The sequence below is a fragment of the Pyxicephalus adspersus genome, chromosome 4 (assembly GCF_032062135.1).
Source record: "Pyxicephalus adspersus chromosome 4, UCB_Pads_2.0, whole genome shotgun sequence".
Taxonomy (NCBI): Eukaryota; Metazoa; Chordata; class Amphibia; order Anura; family Pyxicephalidae; genus Pyxicephalus; species Pyxicephalus adspersus.
Genome location: NC_092861.1, coordinates 84,951,186 through 84,976,393, shown reverse-complemented (window position 1 = coordinate 84,976,393; position 25,208 = coordinate 84,951,186). Strand labels below are relative to the sequence as shown.

General features: G+C 35.7%; 1 protein-coding gene across 1 annotated transcript in view; it reads left to right on the top strand.

Moving 5' to 3' along the window:
• TRDN (triadin) overlaps positions 1-25,208 on the top strand; it is a 223,256-nt gene that overhangs the window by 11,499 nt on the left and 186,549 nt on the right. Inside the window, exons 2-3 of the mRNA XM_072410214.1 lie at positions 14,885-15,094; positions 22,122-22,163. Of these exons, the coding sequence (XP_072266315.1) occupies positions 14,885-15,094; positions 22,122-22,163 (252 nt within the window). The remainder of the gene's footprint in view (positions 1-14,884; positions 15,095-22,121; positions 22,164-25,208) is intronic.

Genomic DNA, 25,208 nt, shown 5'->3' with positions numbered 1-25,208 from the left:
AATAATTATGTTTAACTAGTCCTTGTTCACACTATGGTATGGTACATTGCAAAGTGCAAATTATATTATATTATATATATATATATATATATATATTCTATTAACATTTTTTCTCCTTAACCCTTTTTTAATTCTCAATAGACTCTTTCCTTCCTATCAAACCTTAGCCATAATTTTTCTGCTTACTGCAGAAATGGACACCAATCAAGTTCGATGTTAGAAGGCCAAATGAGAAAAAAAAGTTGCTGTTAGATACATTTTTAACAGTTCACTGTCTTTAGTAGAAACATCTCCCAATATAGGACCATATTCTTACTCTTTTTACTCTAGGACAAAAACCTAATTTTAATCTGAAGGTTGCCTAAAATTCCAAAAACATTATATATTTTCAGAAGGAAAGGCCATTTGAAATAAATTGATGATAGTTGCATTTTTTTAGGATCCAATATTTGTGCTTTTTCATAAAATCTATATTTTACAGTTTTTACAATTGTGTACAAGTGTTGTGCACAATGGTGCATTTTTTAATGCACAAAAACAAAATGTATTCTTCTGTCTAGCTATGTCTTGTTCTACACATTCACCACTGTCTTTGCTGTTCTTGATTGAGACTGCCAACAAGTGCCATTATGGTAATAACAGCCTTTCTAATCAGTAATTTATGTCATAAATTAGTATGAACATTTACATCACAACAGTCAATCAGACTTCTATATACAAAAGCACACTTTTCAATGAGAAAAAGCAAACTAAACTGCAATTGTTTTGTGTTTTGGATATTATCATTTAGGTCCAACTTTTAGTATCAGTTTCTAGTGGAATTTATTTCACTTTTTAAGTTTATATTTTTGGAATACATCAGGGAATAACAATCTTGACTTACTGAGCATTTGCTATGGGTTTTTTTTCATGCAATAAAAATAAATAAGGAGCTAGGGACAGAGCTCACATACTGTGCATACCCACTAGGGATGCCAAATTAGGATACCTAAAAATACCAGGAGCCAAGGCTTAAACATGACCACAGTCCACAGCATAATAGACTTAAAACGTTGCTTAATATTTCTGCAGTAACATACAGCGTTTCTATGAAGGAAAAAGAAAATAATAGTACGGATATGTAATCTACAAAGCCTGTCATTCTCTCTGCAGACTTCTATTTCAATGGAAAAACATCAAAAGTATTCCCCTACCTTTTGGCTAATGTCAGGTTGTCAGAGGGATAGAAAATCCAAAGGCCTTTGTTATGCAAATTAGACCGTTTGCTCGTATTCTTCTTTGCTACAATATATAATGTTGAAAATAGCATCTAAAACCCAAGTCTTGTTCTTGTTCTCATCTTGATTCTCTCAAACCATAACAGATTCATGGTAAATACTTTGCGCTTGGCTTGCAGGTCCTGCTAATCCCCATTCCATTTTATTTTGTCAAGTTTATTGACAAATTAGTCCTAATAAGATCTGTACAGCAATCAGAAGTCAAGTTAGTTTGCTGCCACATGTTTGAAAGAAGACATATATTCTGTTCCTGACACAATCTTAATTAATAAAAACATTTGATGGATTGACTTTTTTTGAGATTTTCTTTTCCTTTTTGTCTGCAGCAGAAAGAACTTCTGTGCCATCATAAAAAAAGTTGATTTAAAAAGTTTTCTAAAAAAGATCATTTCAATGTGTTCCTACTTTAAAAAAAGATAATTATGTAATACAAAAAATATGTTTAAATATTCTTAACTATTTATTATCTCATCCCCCAGGTTTCAAATTATTTATTGTGGGCAATGTGTAAAATTGTGACAGTCGCTATGGGGGGACTTTTTGACACAGATGGCCTGGTGATGTTTATACAGATACAGTATGCCAATATTAACAAAGTTCGCACCATTTCCATAGTGTGTTTACATACTGTATTCACAGATGGGTGCTAGAGGACCAGTTTGTCACTTTCAGGTTCAATTTTGCCCCCTTTAATGGGATACAGAGAGAGCAATAAAGATTAATTGTCCTGTCGGAGGAGGCTGGGAATTCCAATGTCTGTAGGTAGGAGAAACTGGATGATGGAAGGTTGTGTTAGTGCAGAGAAAAAACTTTAGTGGTCCGCAGCTTTGGCTGATACACCCCGAGCATGGTCAGGAGAGGGACCCCGCTTGGGGGGGTGCACCGACCAGAGTCCGTTTAGTGAGTCCATACCCTGTGTTGGATTGTCTCCAAAACTGTGTGGCTGAATTCTGTTTGTAAAATATGGTCCAGGATTACATATGATATTCTAATATTGTAATGCAATGGAATACAAAAAGTTGTCAGAGGTGGCAACATGCAACAGTGATCGGTCAGAAACTATGGGGATGCTTCAGGTATTTTCTCTACTGCTTATAATAATGCAGTTATTGTAGCATGGATTTTTATTGGCTATTCATTTACACGCATAACAGTGTGGTCAGAGGTTGTGCACTGCTCTACGTGGTGAATAAGCAAAATTTATTTTTCTACTTACACACACGTATTTCCCTTCTTTCAGATCATGTCTGGCTCTGCTGTTTCTCGTCGTAAGTGCCTAAACAACCCTGATTCATTTTTTTTATATCTGTGGCAGTTTTACCATTCCCAGTCAAAGGGCAAACATCAGCACATTTGTAGAGAAAGCCTATTTGGCATATTTCAAAGGTAAACTTGGTGATCAAGATAGGTCTTGGTCCCCTCATGAGGTGTGCAAACAGTGTGTCTAGGGTTTACGGATGTGGACAAAGGGAACATGTGATAAGATGCCATTTGGTATACCTATGGTTTGGAGAGAGACAGGAGATCATTTCACTGACTTTTACTTTTGTATAGTGAAAACTTCAGGATATAACAAGAAAAATAAATGTATTATAGAGTATCCTAGTCTACCATCGGCTGTACGCCCAGTGGCTCATTCAGGATGAAATCCCAGTGCCGGTTTTCGTTACACTACCCTCTCCAGAAGAACATGATTATGGTGATGAACTAGGTGACAACAATGATGAAGAGTTTGAAATTGAAGAGGACTCTGTTTGTAAGGGATTTGATCATGATGATTTCAGGGATTTGACACGTGATTTGGGACTATCAAAGAAGGCTTCAGAACTCCTAACATCAAGACTGCGTGAGAAAAACTTACTTGAAAAAGGAACCAGAGAATTTGCATTTCTGCAGTACTTTAGAACTGACAGTGGTTTTGTGTATTGCCATAGCATACCTGGTTTAATGGAGGAATTGAGAATTCCAATCTATAACTCAACTGAATGGCGACTATTCATCTATAGCTCAAAGCGTAGCTTAAATTGTCTCCCCCTTCACAATAGCAATCTATTTGGGTCAGTCCCAATTGGCCATTCAGTTTCTCTTTGTGAAGAATATGCAGACAGAAAGAGAGTCATTGAGTTGTTGCAATATCTCCAACAGATTTGGGTCATCTGTGTTGACCTTAAAATGGTATGCTTCCTTCTTGGTCAGCAACACGGATACACCAAGTATCCCTGTTATCTGTGCATGTGGGACAGCAGAGCTAGTGAGAGGCATGGGGTGGAAGATCCCTCCAAGATCTTTCTAAAACCAGGTGATCCAAACATTCTACATGAGCCACTTGTTGATAGAAAGAATATTATATTCCCACCTCTGCACATGAAACTAGGTCTGATGAAGCAGTTCGGTAAAGCTTTGCCAACTGAAGGAGACTGTTTCAAGTACCTCATTTTGGCATTTCCTAGCCTGTCAATTGAAAATTAAAGGCCTGTGTGTTTGGTCCACAAATTCGGCAGCTCATCAAAGATAAACATTTCATCAGGACAATGCCAGAAGTCGAAAAAATGCTTGGTTATCATTCAAAGTCATTGTCAAGGACTTTCTTGGAAACACACAAGCAAATAATTACACAGAAATTGTTCAGAAAGCTACAAAGAGTGCTACAAAATGCTTGGTTGCAATATGAGCACCAAGGTGCAATTTTTGCATAGCCATCTTTCTAACTTCCTGGAAAACCTTGGTGCAGTCAGTGATGAGCAAGGTGAACAATTCCACCAAAATTTGAAGGTCATGGAAGGACGGTATCAGGGTAGATGGGATGTACATATGATGGCTGACTATTGTTGGAGCATCTGGCTGGATTGTCCCAACACTGAACACTCCAGGAAAAGCTATAAGCATAAATTTTACCTAACCCCTTACCCGAATAATTTTCAAATGTTTTACTGTAAAAAAATGTCATAGAGTAACAATAAATTCTATGTATGAACAAAAAGAAATTTAAATAATCAATACAATCAAGTTATTTAATTTTTTCATTGTATGTAAAATCTGTATGTAAAAACTCGATGTGATAAAAAAAAATTGGGGTCATTTCTGGATTCACCACCCAAAAATTAGTAAAAAACAAGTGTAAGATCTAACTCAACAAAAAATGTGTTCCCCGGTGTTATTAGTAAAAATAAGAAGTGAAAAATAATCCGTTTCTTGAGATTGTATCTTATTTCTTGAATGAAAACAAAGAAAGCCAAACAGTAGTCAGTATAGAGTTAAGTTTTTTTTTTTATTTGTATTGCTGGAATTGCTCCAGTCTTTCCATTAGAAGATGTATATAGGAGATATGACTTTCCTATAAGCAAGTCACATGGCACAGAAACTGGTACAAATAACATCTACATCATGGAATTCCTATTTGGTTCTGCACATTGTCTGTCTAAAGAGTTTAACTGTTTAGTGAATATACAGTCATAGTCATATCATTTATTTCCATGCCAAGCATGTTACAAATAATGATGAAGCATCAAGGAGGAATGAATAAAGTGTTTGAACTGGTAAAAATTCTCCATAAATAGATTTCTTTCCTCTCCCAGCTTTATATAGTTCTTTGAGGCTTGGTGTTTTAATTGCCCCATAAATATTCATTATTCTGATTAAATGATGATACATGCATGTATACATTTCTAGCATTACTTACCAGCACTTAGTAAATTATCGCAGGATCTCTTCTCATTTCATATAATGGAAAAGGAAATTAATTCTTGGACAGCCTGTGATTAATCACTGTTTGACTATGGCTGGACTGACTTTGAAAGCTCTAAGTAGCTTATGTGGAATAAATATATACTTGATATTTTCTCTCCTAAATAAAAAATGTGGGTTAAACTAACGTTATAAATGAAAGGATTTAGAATAATTCAATTATTAGTCTGTGCTCCTATCAACTCATTTACCAAATATTAATCTTGCCAGAGATGAACTTAGATAAACACTTGGTAAATATGCTTGTGTATACAGTTCTTCATAAAATCATTGAAATGCAGAGGTAACAAGGACCAAGGTAATGTGTATATTACAGATAACGATCATTGTAAGCCTGCTAAGGGTAGAAGTAGCTAGATTATGAATTCATCCTCTTCAGCCTTTTCACACATAAATGCAGCATGAGATAAAAGTCTGGCAATTATTATTTATCATGTCAGGGTAACCTGGATATCTGGTAGAAATATTTATAATATACTATACTTGTTGAGAAAGCAGTATGCATATTTAGAATCCATTTGTCACTCTAGCAGAATTATCTGGGTGTGCACGAGGTCTAGTAGTACACTACACGTTATATTTAACACACTTTTAAAAATGTGTTAAAAATGTATGCAATTTATCACAGCAGTGTTTTATCACTAGGGTAAACTGACAATGCCAGGGATATTGTACCAGTGGATGAGAGATACATCTGACAAAATATTTTTAAGGACCTAATAAAAAATGGGAGCACCCCTTGGCTAGTTAGATTTAATTTATCCTAAATTGCTGTCATACAGGTCCTGAGTTTTATGTCTCTGATGTTACTGCAGGTAAGTTTTAGATTGGTTCTACTTCTCCATTTTCCAAATTCACTTTAAAAAAAATAAAAGAAATGTTAAGAAATGATGATATTTACTTTTCTGTTGTTGAATTGTTAAAGCAAACCTATCACTGGATTTTTTATATTACAAAAAAAGGATAGCTATTTTATAGGTTTTTACATTTTTTGGTGAGGACCCCTACTTTTCTGTCTTATATGCTATGGCGATAAAGACTGAAGGGTAAACCCGCAGCCTCCTCCTTGTGTCACATTTGGGCTGCTCTTTCTGCATATGTCCGAGATTTTTCATCAGGGGTTTTCAGGAAGACATGCCACCCGATCTCACGCCTGCTTAGATCGAGTGAAATGAGAAAAACCTGAAAGTAAGAAGATGGTGGTGCTGGAGGAATGGTGAGCACCGGAAAGAATAGGTAAGCCAAGCCATATCGTGGCTTGCGGAGCTCAGTTTGTGGATGGATTGAGGGCTCACTATTGGAAAAGAGAAGTATTTTTTTTTGCACGAAAGTTCCACTTTAAGGTCAACAAATCTTCATCTCCCCTAAGTTAGGTGGAAATCCCCTTATCATTATTGCATTATTTTAGAACCATACTACAAATACATGAAATATTTTGCAGACTTATTTTGCTAATTCAGAACCAGTGATGTAACTTACATTGGAAAAGTTTTCAGGAGAAATAGTCTGCAATGGCAGCCTACAATATTTCATGTACAAGTAGAAATCTGCTTCATAAGCATACTTTATTGTACACTGTATTGACTATTGGACAATGAACAGATGCTTACTGTTTGCACTAAAAGTTGTAATCATATGACAAATTGTTTAAAGTCATTAAACTAGTTAACTAACTTGAATGTAGCAGATGTTACAAGTATTGTATTCATGACATGTTGTGATGCAGCACAGATGTTTGTGCACATTGATTATCATATTTTCCAATGTAACTAGGTACATTACAAAAAAAGTTTTATTTGCTTGCGGATTTGAGCAGTTTTTAAAGTAAAAAAAGGCCATGGGGTTAAAATGCATTTAGAAAAACGTAAATGTATAATTTACGTTATGTATTCTTTATTTTATCCATCGTCAGTGCCATCCATTCTGTTATTTAAACTTTCATTTGTTAATTGATAGTTGATTTGTTTAAAATAGATATATCCTGGGTATTTGCTCCTAAAGGGCAAGTTTCCCCAAATTGGTGTCAGGATTTCTTTTGGCAGGAACAAGAAGGGGGACCAGCATTGGCAGCATACACTGAATAGCCACAAGATAGGGATAAGCGTGTTCATTGAAAGTGAATGTATTCACAGCAAACAGTGAATATTGGTGCAACACACAGAAACATACAAAGACAATAAGAATGTCAGGAGTAGGAGCAGGTCTAGGACAGGATTTCAGAGGACAAGTGGCCAGAGCACCAGCAGAGATTTCAATACAAAATTTCAGGTGAAATGCTAAGGCAGGGAGACATATGAAGCAAGAATATAAAGCAGGGGTCCTTTTTTTGTGGCCCCCAAAGGAATCCTAAATAACTATTTTGGAATATGCGTACCATCAGGCAAGAAAAAATCTATTGATGACCTATTTTTATGGGTACACAACACTGCTAAACCTAGACCTCACCGAAGAAAGCAAATTCAGGCATGCAAGCATCATACCACTGCCCCCACAGGCTTTAGGGCTTTTTTTTTTTTTGCCAGGAAGCATTATTTCTCAGCGGCTCCTCAGGTCTCTTTATTTCAGTTCCTGGGTCTGCATTCTAACTGTGGACAAAATGTGTGGTTCCTACTCTAGTTGGATTTTAAGTTATTTTATATTATAAAGAATACACTGTAGGTGTGCAGAAGGTGTTGGAACATCCAAGTGGGTAGGAAACTGCAATGTGAACAGGTACAGTGCCAAAAATTACATCAGAGGGATTCCATTATTAAAGTATTCATATTGTTTTAGTGACCTTTTAAAAGGAATTTACAATGGGTGTTTATATACTAATTGATCATAAATTGAACACTTTAAAATATTTTGAGTGGTGGTCTGGATTTGAAAGATTCTAATGGCTAATGTAATCATATGCAACAAATCTTTCAAGACAGAATTAGCGGTGTAGATGGTGGTTCAGTGGCTAGTACTCTTGCCTTTGCCTGGCTGGGTCCCAGGTTCAAATCTTGGCCAATAATCGCATGTTCTCCCTGTATTTGCATAGTTTTCCTTTGAGCTCACTGGTTCCCTATCACATCTGAAAAAATTTAGGTTAATTGGCTTCCTCACAAACTTGACCTTAGACTATGGTAATGATGCATGGCTATGCTAGGGACATTAGACTTGAGTCCCCTTTGAGGGACAATTAGTGGAATGACTATGGACTTTGTGAAGCGCCAAGTAAAATGTCTAACTAAATAATTACAACTTTATAATAATCATAATAGGCTAGTAAACCATTTAAGGCACCTTGACCTGTGCAACAATTAAAATTCTTTACACTCTTATATCGGAGGGAGCAGAAGCAGTTTAAATGGTTGATTCAATAGCAGTAAATGCTTTGATATATAATAAATTATAACATGCAAAACATCCGGGCAGATTTGACATTGAAAGGCAGAATAATAGACACTTTTCTTAAAATAGAAGTTTCAACAATATTAATAGTTCTTTGCACCCACAATCAATCCCGGCTAATGCTGCAATAGTACAGTTGACTTTTGATAATTGATCTAGTATAATCTACTGATAACATAGAAGCAGCACCTCCTCTAGCTGCAATGTGGCTGATAAGAAAATGAACAAGGCTAAATGAATATGGTATGCTAGCACTGAAAACCTGCACGTGCACACAGTGATTATATGACCTCTAAACTTATTAGACTTATCATACACTAATGTTCAATATGTATGGTGTGTTCCTAGTTCTAGTAAGGCACATTAAAGATCCCAATAATGCTGTGCCTTCTGTTCCCATAAAAGTTACTGCAATTTGGGCATGTCAATTTTTTTTATGTAAAAGTAAACGTAAACTAATGTATGTTCCAATCTCAATAGAATATCAAATAACCTTGCATGTTTCCAAATCCTTCTATGGTAGAAAAAAAGGATGCTTGTATAAGCTATTTATCATGAGAATATCTATTCTAAGCACAAAATGTCATCATTAATCACATATAAAAATCATTAAGAAGACTGAAAAACCCTAATCAGCCAAAAGCCATATATATAATGATATATAAGTTATATATATATATATATATATATATACTGTACCCTGTATGTACATGTTAATGTACATTGTGATTGCTTGTGCAATTGATTCTGCTGCTTATGCACATATCTTTTAGTAAATAAGGCCAACTAAATACTTATAAATCAACTACAGACAAGTAAAATTAGTAAACAAACCAATAATCTAGAAAATATGGCAACTGTGCAAAAATCAGAGTCCTTTAATATGAATTTAAAATGCTTGCAATCAGGGCCAGGAGGCATTTTACAGTGATCCCAGCTGTGATTGTAGCTTATTTTCAGATGGTTCTGTGATATGCAGCCTTCCCCTTTCAACACTAACACCACAAGGGTGGTACATGAAAACTAGAAACACGTGCCTTACATTTTTTGGAATCGGATTCGGAGATATACAGAAAATTATATCAGCAGCCACAGAACCTATGAAATGTGTCCGCCATCTGCACAGAATGAGGCTAGGATGATAATTTAAGCTAATTGGCAGTTATAGTGTGTCCCTCGAGTCACTTTAAAGCTGACTCAAGGAAAATATAAAAACATTATTAAATCTAGTTCTGAAATCATTAGAGAATCAATAAATGTACATTTATTTTGAACTAGCATAAGTAACTGAATATGTTTTTTAATCATCACCATCCTAGAATCCCCTGCAGAACAGCACTTACAGGGGGGCAGCAAGCTGAGCCAATGATGCTATTTATTTGTCCAATCAGAGACAAAAGCAATTTAATAGTTTTTTGTTCCACATTGATGACACCACCTTTACAATAAATGTATAGGTATCACCTGAGAAGTGCTGTTGACTTTACATTTCCTAAAGAGTTGTGTGCAATTTTTGCATAATTCTTTGCCAATGGTTTTCAGCCATAAGGGGTGTTGTCTGCACCACATACTTTGGATAACCTTCGCTAAACAGATTTTTTTTGTTGATAAGAAAACAGTCCACATCTATGTTCTTCAACTCTATATTTAGGTATTTGTCCTGACTGACTTTATTGCAGTGCATTTTTAAAGATATATGAACATATGATTTGCTTCATATCCTGGGTTGAAAGATCAAATTTGGTTGAACAGATTTTTTATGCTTTTAGGCATCTAATATAGAACCACATAAGTAATTTATGCAGAGTACTATGTTGCAGTAAAACACTGTTTAATGTTGAATTTCTGATGCTTTTTGCTGAAACATGAAGCAACTGATCATCTTACACATTATTTGCAAACTAGTACAGATGTCTGAGTATAAACCATGAAATACAATTAAATGTTTACATGAGCCTAAGAAAACACTGGGTCTGCTAAACACTCCATAAAACAAACAACTCCTAAATCTTTTTGCTATTTTATACATTGTCACCCCGTATCTTCCCTTGTCAGTTTATTTTTTTCAAAGGCATTTCAGTTCTTCCTTTTGGCTGATTGTTAGCAGTTCAGCATTTTGCTATCACAGCTGTTCATGTTAACACCCAGACTATAAATCTGTCTCACAGTACAGTACTTTGGTTTCATTATGAATTCAAAAGGCAAGATTCTCAACCGCATTAAAATAAATGCCGACATGGAAGAGGATTGTGACAAAATAAGAAGCAATTAAGCAAAAAGATTGAACTGTAAAACATTTTCATTGCACGGTCTTGGCAGGGAGTCTACGTAATGATAAGGCAACCGTTTTTTGTAAATAAAGTTATGCATTTCCAAAAAAGCCTCATTATTTAGGTTACATTTCCAATTTATCAGCCAACTATTTGCTTTCTGGAAAGATGGGACAATGTCTAAAAATATCAGTTATAATTCTTATCCACAGCTCATTTTCATCCCGATACTTCATCCCATTCATGGCAGCCTAATATAGATTGTTTGCTTACTCAGCTATATGATGCATTTCCACTGTACGAAGATCACAATTTCTGTTTTGGTTCAGTCTTTGGTTTGTGCATTTGATACAGAATATCACATTAGTCATCGTTCTGAAGGCACAGGATGTAGTAACTCTGCACCTACACATAAACATGTATCGAATTTCTCTTATTGGTAAAAACACATTCTTTTTCAGGCTTTCTTTCATTTATTTGTACTTGGTGATTCTGCCAGAAAAAAAACTTCCAATTGGGAGACAACAATGCTCCCTTAACTTTCTGTATCGGCACAATGAAAAAAAATAGGATGATAGAACTTCAAGAATAGTTTATAGTTGGATGAAGTTCTGTAGTCCTTTAGAGATAGCTGAGGACAATGTAATTGATGATAGTCAACAAAGGCTATTTTTTAATTTATCAAAGAGATATAACAAACCACTTTTAAAGTGCAACAAAAGCGAAACAAAAAAAAACCTCACTCACCTACTCCAGATCCCTTGATCCCTCTAGAGCTTTACTGGCTTTGGTGATCAGCATTTTTTCATTTTTCCCCATTGAAGAAAAAGTTCCTTCTCTCCTCCTGTGATGCGTGACATGGCTATCCCGGGAGGGGCTTTACCTTTTTTTTTCCTAACAAAAAAGGGTTTTAACCCCCTCCAAAAAAAGGTAATAATTTTTACCTTACATAAAAGGGTTGTCTATCCTTTTATGTAAAGTAAAATTTTAGTTTAGGTCTGCGTTAATGGTGCCCAAAAGGGACCAAATAGGACAAATTTTTTAGGTGCATTTTTTACTCAAAAAAACTGAAAAAGTGAGCCTAAACTTTTAATAGCAAAGAAAAGGGGGCCATTGTCCATGACACTTTAATTTGTTTATTTTTATCTTGCGGTCACAAAAGCTATTTTAGAATGCTAATGCTTCTTTTGTACCACATAACCCCAGTTTCTGTAGAAATAGGCTCCATGTATTTGAATATAATAACTACCATGAAGTCAGGTTGTAGGTAAGTATGTCATCATATACAATGATAATCTGTGTTGTTGAATGGCTGCTAGTTCACACAGATTGCTCTGCCTCAGCCTACCATGGAAGCTAGCAATCAGGGTGGCAAGCACAAGACCATGGTCTTTATTATTGGTTACACTTTTTTTTATGAAAATGTAGATATTTGTGGGGCAAAGGCCTTGTAGCAGCTCTGTTTCACCCCATTAGGCAGCCCATGTTATAAATGACACATCTGACATGATAATTCATAAGCTTTCTAAAAAACATCAAAATGGCCTTTTCTTCTAACATCCTTTTTTTTGTTATAAAGTATTTTTATCAGAAAGATAATATCTCCTATCTGTTCTAACTGTAGAAAAAATGCAGTATATTCTGTGAACTTTTACCTAAGTCTTTTTTATAAATATCTATACAAAGCAAAATATTTTGTTTGAAAAGAACAGACTCAAACACAACATAACATTTGATGAATATAACCCACCATCTGTCTTTTGTCCCATGGAATGTCAACCTCTCAAGCAGTAGCCTTCAAGCTGCCGAGTTTAAAAATAGGTTTTTATTTTTTGAGTGAAAAATACAGAAACATCTTAGCCTGATCTTTTCAACTGCAGTTTTTTTCATTGTCTAACATTTTGTAAATGGCAAGTTTCCAAATTCAAAGTTGGTCCTATTACTTGAGTAGTTGGGTTCTTTTGTGGTTGTATTGTTGAAAACCATAATGATGCACAACTCCTTCTTCACATTAGGATAGAAGAAACTTTGACTGAGTTTATCTCATATAACTGAACACTACCAATTCTCAGAAACATTTCATCTGGATATGCTGTTAAAGTATATCTTAAGCCAAAACATATTTTCTTTAATCTTTTTGATAGACGGGAACGATTTAAAAAAGCCTCTCATTTCATATTGCTGTATATATCCCACTACACTTATTTTCCAGTAGGAACATTTGTAGTGACCCCTGTCTAAGAGTGGAATCTTTTTATTTACAACTGTCTCTATATTTAAAAAAACTGTTGATCTTGATAGATATCAAATAAGCTTTTAACTGCTTGTACACTAAACTACAATCTAAATGTTACCCGGTTTTCACAAGCTCTTCCTTGTGAACTAATGAGCTTCCCCTATGCAGACAAGGAAACGGGCGTTTTGTAGTCCTGTTGAAAGAAGACAGCACTGTTCTTTCTTAGGCTAAGTACACATGTTAGATTTTTGTCGTTGGAAAGGATATTTCACAACAGCAAAAGATTGAAAGATGCATGAACGAGTGCTGTACATACAGCGCCATTCTGCTCTATGGAGAGGGGAGGAGGGAGAACGAGCGGCACCCTGTTGCACTCTCCCACCTTCACTTGCATTGCGTTTGTAGACCCGCCAGGATGGATCCATGAATGACATTGGACAGCCATTGTACACATGTCAGATTCTCGTCCGATACTAGCCCTGAGGCGATAATCCTATGAGAATCATCTGACTTGTGTACGTAGCCTTAGGTACAATACAATGAGTACGTGGAGCGTATTACTGACAGTATAACCATGTAAAAATAAAAAGGAAAATACCTATACCAAAAAAAAGTAATACAGCCTCCACATCTAAGAACTAATATGTTACAATATAATTTATTTTGGCTCTTGGATTTGAATGCATTTCAAGTTTCCTTCTATATTAAGCTTCTCAAGCTTTCTTCTAAAAAAGATTACAGAATGAATAATCTTGTTGCTACATGGTTTGAGGTGTTTGCATTCAGAAAATATACATGACTTTACCAATTAAAAGCAGCAAAAGCTTGACTGATATTAGGTGTCTCATTTATTTACTCTCAGTTCTGTTAGCTGTATGCTCACTTTTAGACATATGAAATTAAGTCACTTATTTTAGCCAATAAAATAGTGTCAGTCGGCCAAATTATCGTTTTTTATCACACAGAGTAATTGATGTATTTGAACAGTAGTCATTAATTACTAAGAAAACTTGACGTCTTTAATAATGTTGTAGTCTTTAGTTATTTTTTTTTTACTAACTAATGATTTCAAATTTACTGTGGGTAGAAAAAGATTAATATGGGTCATACAAGCAATATTAGTAGAAGGCATTTTAGTTTGATTTCCTCTGGAACATATCATAACTTCTCACTATGGTTTATCATTATACAATAAACCACTAGCTATTTTTCTTGACATTTATTAGGTATGGTTTTCACAGTGCAATGTGCTATATAATGTTACACAAGATGAGAACATTTAATTCGAAATAAAATCTGCCTTATGTCAATAAAATTATTGAACATTTTATGATATATGATAGAAGATGCTTTGATGTTCTTATGTCTGGCAGAATAAATACACATCCTACAAAGATTCGTATTGATTTATTTACATTTGGTGCTGATTAATTATAAGCGCTCATCTGAACGAAGTTCAGATGAAAATATGAAAGTTGTCAAAGTTTTTTTTGGCAATTAAAGGTCCTCTAATGAATTATAAGAAGGCAAACTGGAACAGTAGTTGTTTCAAATAAAATATAGACTCATAAGAACATAAGGCTGTATGTAAATCAATATCCATATGCAAATAGCCATGTCCAGTATTTAAGTTTTTGGATATTTTATTAGTAGACATTAACAAATGCTAATATAGAAAATGCAGTTAACACACCATCTTGTTAGATAAACTAAATAAGAAATCAGTGAAACAGATTTGTGCTTTCAACAGTTAGCAATACTTGGCTGGTAAATTTATATAGTAAAAATGAACTGTTTGCTAGCTATGATTGATAAAATGCTATGATCTTTCCTAAATTACTGGTAACTATATTTCCCTTTCTAATATCCTGAATATAATAAATGTGTATAAAAAAATTTTGTTATCTGCTGATTTTTTTTTAATTAACATGCAAATACTCTGTTTACCTTTTGAGTAACACATTTGATTTGTCATGTAGGTCGTACATCCACCACCACTACCACGGTTTTAGATGGAAAGAATGGAACTGTTCACAAACCACCAGTGAAGATGACCAAATCAGTTTCCCAGGACCTGAAGTCAACATTCAGCTCCCCAGCAGCATGGATCCTTGTAGTTGCCCTTATTGTGACTTGGTCAGCAGTGGCGATTGTAATTTTCGATTTAGTGGACTACAAAAGTTTTGCAGGTATGGAATAGTTTTGCTGAAGCATGAATAAATAATTGAGTATTCATATAATTTAGTGTGTAAAGATTTTCAACTCTTAAGTCAGCTTTTAAATGTAAAAATTATCCTGCAATATAAAGTAGGAAGAAAAAAGTGGTGAATTCAGTGCTTTTGTTGCAAACTTTGAAAACTGAGATCTACAAAATACCTATAGCTACAATGGTGTCTAGAACTAAACTGAGACAAATTCTCTCATATCATTGCTTATTTGTAAAGGCAAAAATAGCTTTTAGCTTAATGAACTGAATGTTTTACAAGCTATGTACAGTCATGCAGGTAGCAAAGGCTGTTCTTTTTAAAAATCTTAGCTTGCTTTGTATACTGTCAAATAGGTGCCAGTTATGTTCCTTAAGTACATTAATAAATTATTAAATGCTCATTTATAAAATAGAGTTGTTATACTACTAAAAATTAACCATTAAACTATTAAAAATTTAAATGCAAACTTAAAAAGATTTAAACATTTTAAAACTAAAACTAAAATTTATTTTAGATGTCTTTTCCCTATCCAGCAATGTAATGTATGTGTCTAAAGGCAGGTTCCTAATGTGTACTTCTGGTTGAGGTGCCAATTCACTGCATAGTTTATCAGTCTGCCACTTTTCCCTTCACTGTCCAGTCAAAGGGTGGTGGACAGTATATCTGTAAGTTTTAGGTCTCTTTGCCAAACAGGATGAATCACCTGGTAGCCCCCTTGTTTAATGTATATCTGTGTGTTATAAGGTTCACCTGACTTTCAGCTATAACTTTTCAGAATTACTTAAGCACCAATCTGACAATACCTATTATGATAGGGTAAGAAAACCCAAACCCATAAACCCTCAATAATAAATCAGTAATAAATGGGAATCATGGCTATGAGGATGCAAAATGAGGATACAAGACTGTTGTGGGGAGTTTTAGCTTGTGGAATACAGTGCACGTGCTGATGGTTGGAAAGCACTCGGTGTAATTCAAAATTTTACGTAAGTGCTGATGGCATTGTAATGCATCAATGCATTCCACAAAAGCCACACCTAGATATCGGTGCTTGTGTGATATGGCCTTCACAGCTGCAAGCTACAGCTTTGGGAGCTCTGTTTAGAGCTGTGAACTAGAGCTTCAAGAAAAGCATCTGCTTAGGGTGTCTCCATATGTGCCAATTATGGCAAGGTCAGAGATCGGTGCAAAAAATACATATTTACACTTCATTCCCTTTTTATTCAGGTCTTACAAGCCAAAGCGCAGACCATACAGCAAGAGTAAAACACAAATCTTTGTATAGTACTTCATATTTCTCCAGGAGGAGGCAATAAAATTCTACATTAGTCTTTCACAACTTTTTTACCCCAAGAAAATCCCCAAAGGTGTCCAGGAACCCCTGTAATATTTAATCAATCCAATACATTTATCACTTTATGGGAGGTCAATCAGCCACAGCTCAAGGAACCTCTGGCAACTTCAGGAGAAACTCTAGGGTTCCATGTTTGGGAATGACTGCTCTACATCAAAGCCAAGATCATCCTTCAGAGCACGATATCGTCAGACTTGGTGCAAGATTCACAGAAGGAAAATTAGTTTTTTTAAACACATAAAAAATCTGTTCTTGTTTATTGATAGGAAAAAACGTCAGGTGAATGGAACAGGATCAGGGGAAAACCATCTTTTGACAATTGCTCTTTTAAACTATATTGACTCAAGATCAGGTTATTAATATCTCAAAGCCTCGATTTTTATGTTGCTGGGGCAAACTGTTAGTCTGCTGTAGTGTTTTCTTCTGTTTGAAGAGCCATAGAGCAGTAGAGGTGGTGGTCAAAGAAAGGTGAAACAGCTGTATCCAGTGATATTTATAAAGCTGAGATAACAGTGGACCAAAGATAGCTCAATTTAACATCATCCTTTATGCCAGACACTTAGATAGATAGATAGAAAGATAGATAATATCTTTCTAGCAGCCAGAATAATGTTGGGCCATCCCAGTCAAACTAGTATTGGATGTGCACAAATCCTGAATGAAAACCTATTATTCATTTTCAAAGTTGGCGAGATCCACCTCTGCCCGAGCTGAAGACTCTCAGAAGTCATTTTTATGGTTTATCCTGCCAGGACTGCCAGGTTTGGATCTGTTCGTACTGAAGGTCATCTAGATAGGCCATACTTAGAGTTTAGTGATGCTAAACTTGGTTTGCTTTAAATGATTTGACATTGGTACAACATTCAGCACAAACAGCCAAATAGTTAATATTTCGTTAATTTGGCTTCCTATTTAGAAAACAGTCATTTAGTGGTTATATCATTAGCAAAAGACCCTTAGCAACCTTAGGAATGAAGGAACCATTGTTTACCTTCCACCTTCATCCTAATATTGAGTTTATAATAAATTCTATCTTAATGAAAAAACAATGTGTACAACCTTGTTTGGCCTGTCATATCAACAAAGCAATCAAAAAGCTACAACACACATTTAGAGCATCAGTTTATTGGTTTCCGGTCTTAACAAGAAAGAACAAATGCAGGCAAGTATCAAGTAGAATTATTACAATACAAATTATCCCCGGGTCACAAACAAAGCAAAAAGAAAACTTTTTTGAGCCTAGACATTCATTAACTTGTCTTGGTCATTAAAGAGTTGTAGGAGCCTACAGAAGAGCTCAGTCTCAACTGTGTTTAGCAAAAGATTTCTCCTGTAAGTCATGCAAACCGCCCCCTTCCCCTCTCCAAGCCTCTGTCATGCACACAAATGAGCAGGGAAGCCCTGTTTGTATCTAGGAGTCATTCGTATGTCGAATGTCCTTAACCCGGGGACTACCTGTACTTGCTAAGCTAGATTGGGCCAGGGACATGCAAGAGTAACATCATGGCTCTATCACAGATCAAAAACAGGTTAGGGGACAGAGAAGGTCAAGATCAGGCAACATCATTCCATGCAGCAGACAAAAGAAGGAGTCAGCAACCAGATAACATTAGTAAGTTGCTCCCAGATCAATTGAAGTTCAAAATGCTATCATGGACAGTGGAGTTGGGGACAACTTTACCTTGGCCACTGGTCAGTCTATGGTAAGGGAACAGGCCCATTATGATACCTTGAGGAGGCTGATAGGATGGAGAGTCATGTAGAGGCAGATCCCCCAGCAAGCGCGTACCCTGTAAATCTGGTTGGTAGCAGATGTGTTACACAAATGCTTTGCTTTTTTCAGTACCTACCTTTAATAGGTAGTCTTATATGCAGTTTTATGTATGAATCACTACATATTAAGACCAAGGCCAGCGCAAAAATGTAGCCCTTTACTGCACTACCAAATATTTTCTATTTTGCTTGTGCAACCTGAAAATTTGAATACAGTGGAAAATATTTTTAGCTAGTTACAGTTCTGTAATATCTACTAGATTAAGAAAATACAATCAGCATCCATTTGCTGATTAATCTGCTTTATCTTTCCTTGAGCTGAAGAATTGTAGTTTATTATTTCTATTCATAGAAAAAGACTACCGTCTTCCTAAAAATTGACAGTAGCTTTAATTTCAGCACCAAATGTAATAAAGTTTCTGGCATTGTCATTGCCCTATTCATATGAAGATAATGAAATGTAAATTCATATTTAGCGTTCATTTTCCTTTAATGTTTGCTACAAATACATGACTTTCATCATTTGATTTCTTTCCCATACACCAGGTTTTTAATTTGATAGTACTGTAGATATGGAAGTAATGCAAAGATAAATACAAATGTAATTTGTTTATATCATTAGACTTGCTACCAGTGCTTAATACAAATCCCCAAAATAGTCTGTGTATAATTATTTGTCATTAGTATTCCTTTCATAATAACTAGCAGCCCTGAATATTTAAAATGACTGTCATTTTCCACTTACTGTCTGTTTCCCCATTGTTCATGCTACCTCTCATTTCCTGTCTTGCTTACAGTTGTAAAATAGGGAACATGGGGAAGTATGTATACAGAAAGACACACAACAGCATTTAAAAAAATGAACAAACATATTTGCAACATGGGAATACTGGTGGCAATGTAAGGGAGGGAGCATTAAAGTAGAACTAAATGTAAAAAAATAAAGAAATTGCGACCAGACAGGTGCTTTATTGCAGAAGGGATACCTGGCATATCTTGACGTCCTACATGCGTGCGCAGCTCAGTGTATTTAGAAAAGAAGATTGCGAACAGACAGGTATTCTTTTATTTCAGAAAGGACATTGTCTGTCCCTTTCTGCAATAAAAATCCTGCCTGCATACAGTTTTGAAATGCGGAACTTTAGTTCAACTTTAAGGGATTAGGGCATCTCTGTCATAAATAAATATTTGTACTTCCTCTGTACTTATCACAATTATTAATATTTTATTTTACTCCTATATTGCTTACTATAACTCAAGTATTTGTATCTGTTTGTATGGGAATTATGGTATTACACTATAGATGTCTATATGGTTGACACCTTGTAAAGGGGCAAATTATTGTTATTAAAGCGTATTTATATAGCACCAATATACACAGTGCTGTACAATTAATAGGGGTTGAAAATGACAGACAGTGATACAGGAGGAGGAGAAGACCCTGCCTAAAAAAGCTTACAATCTAAGAGGTGGGGAAGTAGCACACAAAAGGAGGGGAGATATGGAATGGTGAAAAGTAGTGGGGATTTTAGGAGACAGAAGATGGGTAGGTTTGTTTGAAAATATGGGTTTTGAGTGCTCTTTTAAATGAGCAGAAAGTAGGAGCAAGCTGAAAAGGATGAGCAAGACCACTCCAGAGAGTTGGGGCAGCTCTAGAAAACTCTTGGAGCAGTGCATGTGAGGAGGTTATGAGTGAGGAAGTCATTAGTAGGTCATTGGAGGAACGAAGCGAGCAGCTAGAGGTGTATTTGTCTACCAAGTCATAAAGGTAAGTGGCACAAGAGCTGTGGGATTTGAAGGCAAAGCACAGGAGCTTTAATTTTATTTTCAGGCGAAATGGAAGCCAACGAAGAAAACCACAAAGAGAGGCAGCAGAAGATGAGTGGTGAGAAAGATGGATAAACCTGGCCTCAACATTCATAATAGATTGTAGAGGAAAAGTTGGGTTGGAGGAATACCAGAGAGTAAGATGTTACAGTAGTCCAGGCAGATCCCCCAGTATGCATGCGCCCCTGTAAATCTGGTGTGTAGCAGATGTGTTGCACAAATGCATTGCTTTTCACTACCTACCTTTATTGGGTAGTCTTATAAGCAGTTTTGTATGAATCACCATATATGAAGACCAAGGCCAGCCAAAATAAGGTCACTGTTACAGTAGTCCAGATGAGATATGATAAGAGCATGTACAAGGAGTTTGGTGGTCTCTGGGGACAAGGAGGAGTGGATTTTGGAGATGTTCTGCAGGTGAAAGTAACAGTTACAGGAAATGCTCTGAATATTGTGGTAAATGAGAGGGCAGAATCAAAGGTGACACCAAGACAACATCCCTGGGGAGAGGGATGAATAACAGTGTTTGAAACAGTTAGAAATATGTCAGGGGTAAATTTGGGGTTTGAAGGGGAAGGGGGAGATGAGTTCTATTTTATCCAGGTTGAGTTTCAGAAATATATGCAAATGGAAGCAAATTTTTGATGCAGATGTTATAATGAACCTGTTGTTTTATGCCTTAGAAAATCAAGTTGGATAGTTGGAAATATAGTTTAGTAAACTGATGGCAAAATGAACTCCTTTGTAGAATAAAAGATATGTTGTCAGAACAACCGAGTAAAGAAAAACTATATGACTGTCAAAAAATCACTTGTCCATCCTAAATGTTTTGCCTGTATAAGGCCAGTCTAAGTCACCTAATATTCATATTAATCTTTTCCAACCATTGACACTTTCTCCCTTGTCGTTGGAAAGGATCGTGAAAGATCCTTTCCAACGACAAAAATTGCAAGTGTGTACGCAGCTTTAGTTTTGGATAGAGAGTGGACATTTTATTGCTCAGTGTGATTGTCCCTTACTGTTTGTCCTGGGGATTATTGCCTCAGAGGCAAAATGTAACGGGAAGGCAAAAATGTATTGCCAGAGCAAGAGACAAAGGGACTTCCTCCACTGATAATGTTTGTTCCAATGACTGCTGATTTTTGCTCTATACCTGTTTGTTCAGGACAGAAAGCAAATGGAAATAGTGGACATTTCCCCAGCAGACAGCAAAAACATGGATGTTGCCCTACTCTGCTATATCCAAAACTAAAAATAATGTTTTGGTTATACTTACATATCAACTTGATTGCCTATTGAAAAGAATTTATGATTTTGTTAATTGTATGACCTGTATTTTATTGTTTATTTGCTCTAGTTTAAAAAGAAGCCCACAAATAGGGTTGCATTACCAAAGAAATATAGGCTGTTTATGTAACAAAGTAAATTATCCCTTTGCAATGGGGATATTTCACTCAACTTAGTCAAGGGGTAAAGCTCTGTTGACTTCAACCATCCTATCATGTGCAAGCAGACATCTTTTGTTTTTAAATTTCCTTGCATGAGATAGGATATTCTTTTGCATATTATATAATATGCAAAAGAATATCCTATCTCATGCAAGATAGGATATATATATATATTCTATTCACATATCTCTGGCTAGGACATAATTTACTTTTAGTGAACAGCATGCATTCCTTTTATAATTCAACATCAGCATTTTGTTACTAGAATATAAAGTGTCAGCAAGATTATTTTGCATTATGATTTTGTAATTTGCATTTGTATGGCTGTTTTTGTATTTACTTATCAAGTGGAATGCAATGTCTACTGCAATCATGCATGACATTTATTGCATCTTTCATCTAAGCTACTCTTTGTTACATCTCCCACAATTCCATGCTAGCAAGTAACTTGGTTTTATGGAGGATGTACATTTGCTTGACATATAGATATGCTTCTCTGTTGCTTATCTATTGTATGCCTAGCTGAAGATTCCGCAGCAGTGCTAACCTGTTTCCTTTATTTTTCCATTATCATCTTCATGAATGCTCCTGCCATCATCATCAATAGACACGTATTCCCAGTACTGTGATGATCCATGTTTACCACCTGGTAAAGATATTCTGCCTGCAGTGTTTCTGTTCTAACACAATGTGCTTTCACATATGGCTCTTTGTCATGATCTGGTATTGTGCTTCTGTTTCTGCACAATGTCACTCGGGCTAAACCGATACATGTACTAATAGCATTTGCTGAGTGCTTTACTAATAAATCCAAAAAATTACAGTAGCCCCCTAGAGCTGTTTTGTAAATCATTTTAAAGAGTCAGTCCACACAAAACTGTTACAGTATTTGCAAAAGAAAGCAGACTAATTTAATCATTTTCAAATATTATATACCAAAAATTGAAATAAACCTGTCATGGGTGTTATGGGCACTGCCATTGCTGACCTGCATGTAAAAAACCTTAGGCACTTCTAGGTCTTGTCCAAACACCCCAAAGGATTGACATTGGTGATCCTATTCAATCAATTTTTTTGGTCTACAAATGAAAGAATACAATGGGTACAAATCAATAAATTAAGTTCCCAGTGTTAGTTTTTCAATGGAACTTTTTAAAAAATTATACCTATGTTGACACGCTCAACTTACTACTGTCAGAGGCATTGGCCCAGGATAAACATGTAGGTCAGGTTATTCGAGTAAGGGCCATGTCATGATTTTGTAGAATTACACTCTTTGACATTTTGTCATTAGGGAAAATCAACTGCAGTCAATGTAAGCTCTGTGCAACAGCAATTCCTGCAATTTATAGCTTTATGGTAAGGTTTTGACTGTTTTTAGGCCCCTGCAGAGTTGCATACTAGCTGCTACCAGGAGCAAAGCAAAGTGCTTCTGTGTGCCCTGAAGTGGCAAACGGCACCACATGTATGCGGCCATGATGCAATTCTTCCAAAAGCAGTTGCACAGCAGCTTGTCACTTTCCACCAAAGCCATGTGTACACAATGGTACTCCATTTTTACTTGAATGGGAGCAGTTGGGACTGTGGTTGGGAAAGCAGCTGAGCCTTTGGCAGAGCCCTGTGGTTCACAGTGTGTCTGAAAAGCCCTAATAATTATGGCTCACCAGTTTTAGTGGCAATTTATATAATTTTAGGTAGATTCTAGTGGTCATTACAGATAATAATAGATGCATGGATAACCATTGTAGCCAGCTTCAGCAGATACTTTGTAACCTAATGCAAATTGTCAGAGAAAATAAGGAAAGATTTGAAGCTGAAAAGTCTGCTAGTGTAGCAAAAGGGTCAGCATGGCAGTCAGGGAACCAACAAAAGAGGTCAAAATAAGAGCTTCCATGTTTCTCTCATTTAATTTAAATGCCAGTTTTGGATGGCCTGACACTATGATATAACTGCCTGAGCTGTGTAATTAGGATTGTGGTTTGTTTGCATGCTGCTGTGAACTGATGAGACTTACAATGTGAAATAAAATGTCAAACTGCCCTAAATGATTGGATGGTGCATTATAAATGTGTAATAACCCCGGATGACCATTTATGGTTCTGTCAGAATCTTTGGTCTTAGTAGAATAATTTCTCCACTGATATAATGGTGTTTCCACATTTGAATTACTTCCACTGGATTGCAGTTTTTTTTTTCATTTCAGTTACTCTGTACATTTAATTATGTTTTGAGTTATTATTTTTAATCCCAGGCTAATACTTATCCCTGCAGCAATCAATTTATGTGGTTAAGCTGTATATATATATTTTTAAAGAAACTAAAAAATGTTGACTGCTTTTGTTGTGTTTTAACTGTTTTTCATTCAATTTTTAATAATACCAAGGATATAGCGCATAACTGATACAGGGCTGTCTCTTGGTTATAGTGAATTAAGAAACACCTTGGGATTGATTAACAAAAGGGAGTTTAGACTGAATTATCACTTTGAATTTCCACTGTGCAAAATATTTTTCACTTAGTTAATGTAATGAAAGTTCCTTTTTTCAAAGAAAACCAACTGGCATGTAATAATGTGAGTTTTGATTGCACGTGATTGGATGGCTTAAGTCAGCAGAGTTTTCATTAGAAGACCTCATTCATCTTTGCTGTGCATATGTACAGTTTGTGGACAGGAAATATTTGTAAAAAAACAAATGGTCTGCTCAATGTATGTCCCAAAAAGTCCCTGTCCACAGGCTGTTCATAAAGTACCACTTATATGTAATACCACTTATTTATATTACCACATATAGAGATGAGAAACCAGAAAGGAATTTACATGTAGGCTTTAAACATCTACTAAACTATTGGATTCTAAGGCCAAGGGGATTTGGTCACACAAAAAGGTGCAGTTTTCTATTACATTATTTGGTTTGGTCCGGTGTTAGGATGCCCTTTGATACACCAGTACTCCATTTTGCTGACATCACCAACCTCCAGAAGCTTTTTGTCAGTTTTTGTTTCCATGAGAGTATTTTAAGTACCCTGGTAAATAAAATCTTTCTGTTGCCTTAAACTGAGTTTTTTTAATTCTGTCCATTGAAATAAAATCACCTAAATTCTAAATTATTGTAATATATTATTACAAATTCTAATTATAGTAATCTATTGTTTCGGACACTTATTTTCAGAACTCCTCACTGGTAATTCAAACCGGAAGGGAGTATTTTCCGATTGGAGTTACTTGCAGCATGGGCTCTAGGGCAGTTTGTGTGAACTGGCAACCTAGTCCTAATTCACTGCTGGGGAAGTGAATTAACGATTGCCCATTTTGGACACTACTCCTCCTCTTGTATGCAGTGTGATATCCCCAGAGGTTGACATGCCCTTTAAAAACCACTGCGTTACTGGAGGTGGAGAACCCAGCAGAATAAATCAGTTAGTTGGGTTATCCAATGGTCCACCAACAGGCTGCTTGACTGAGACTGACGGTAGTAAAGAGAGAATTCCAACCATAAGACTCACATTTAACTGTATGAATAATTCCACAGCTATATTTAAAAAAACACAGAAAACAATACAAATAAAAAATACATTTAATAGACTGCCTGTAATATTAGAATAGACTTTACTCTCTCTCTCTGTATGTATGTGTATGTATGTATGTATGTATGTATGTATATATATATATATATATATACAGTCATAGCCAAAA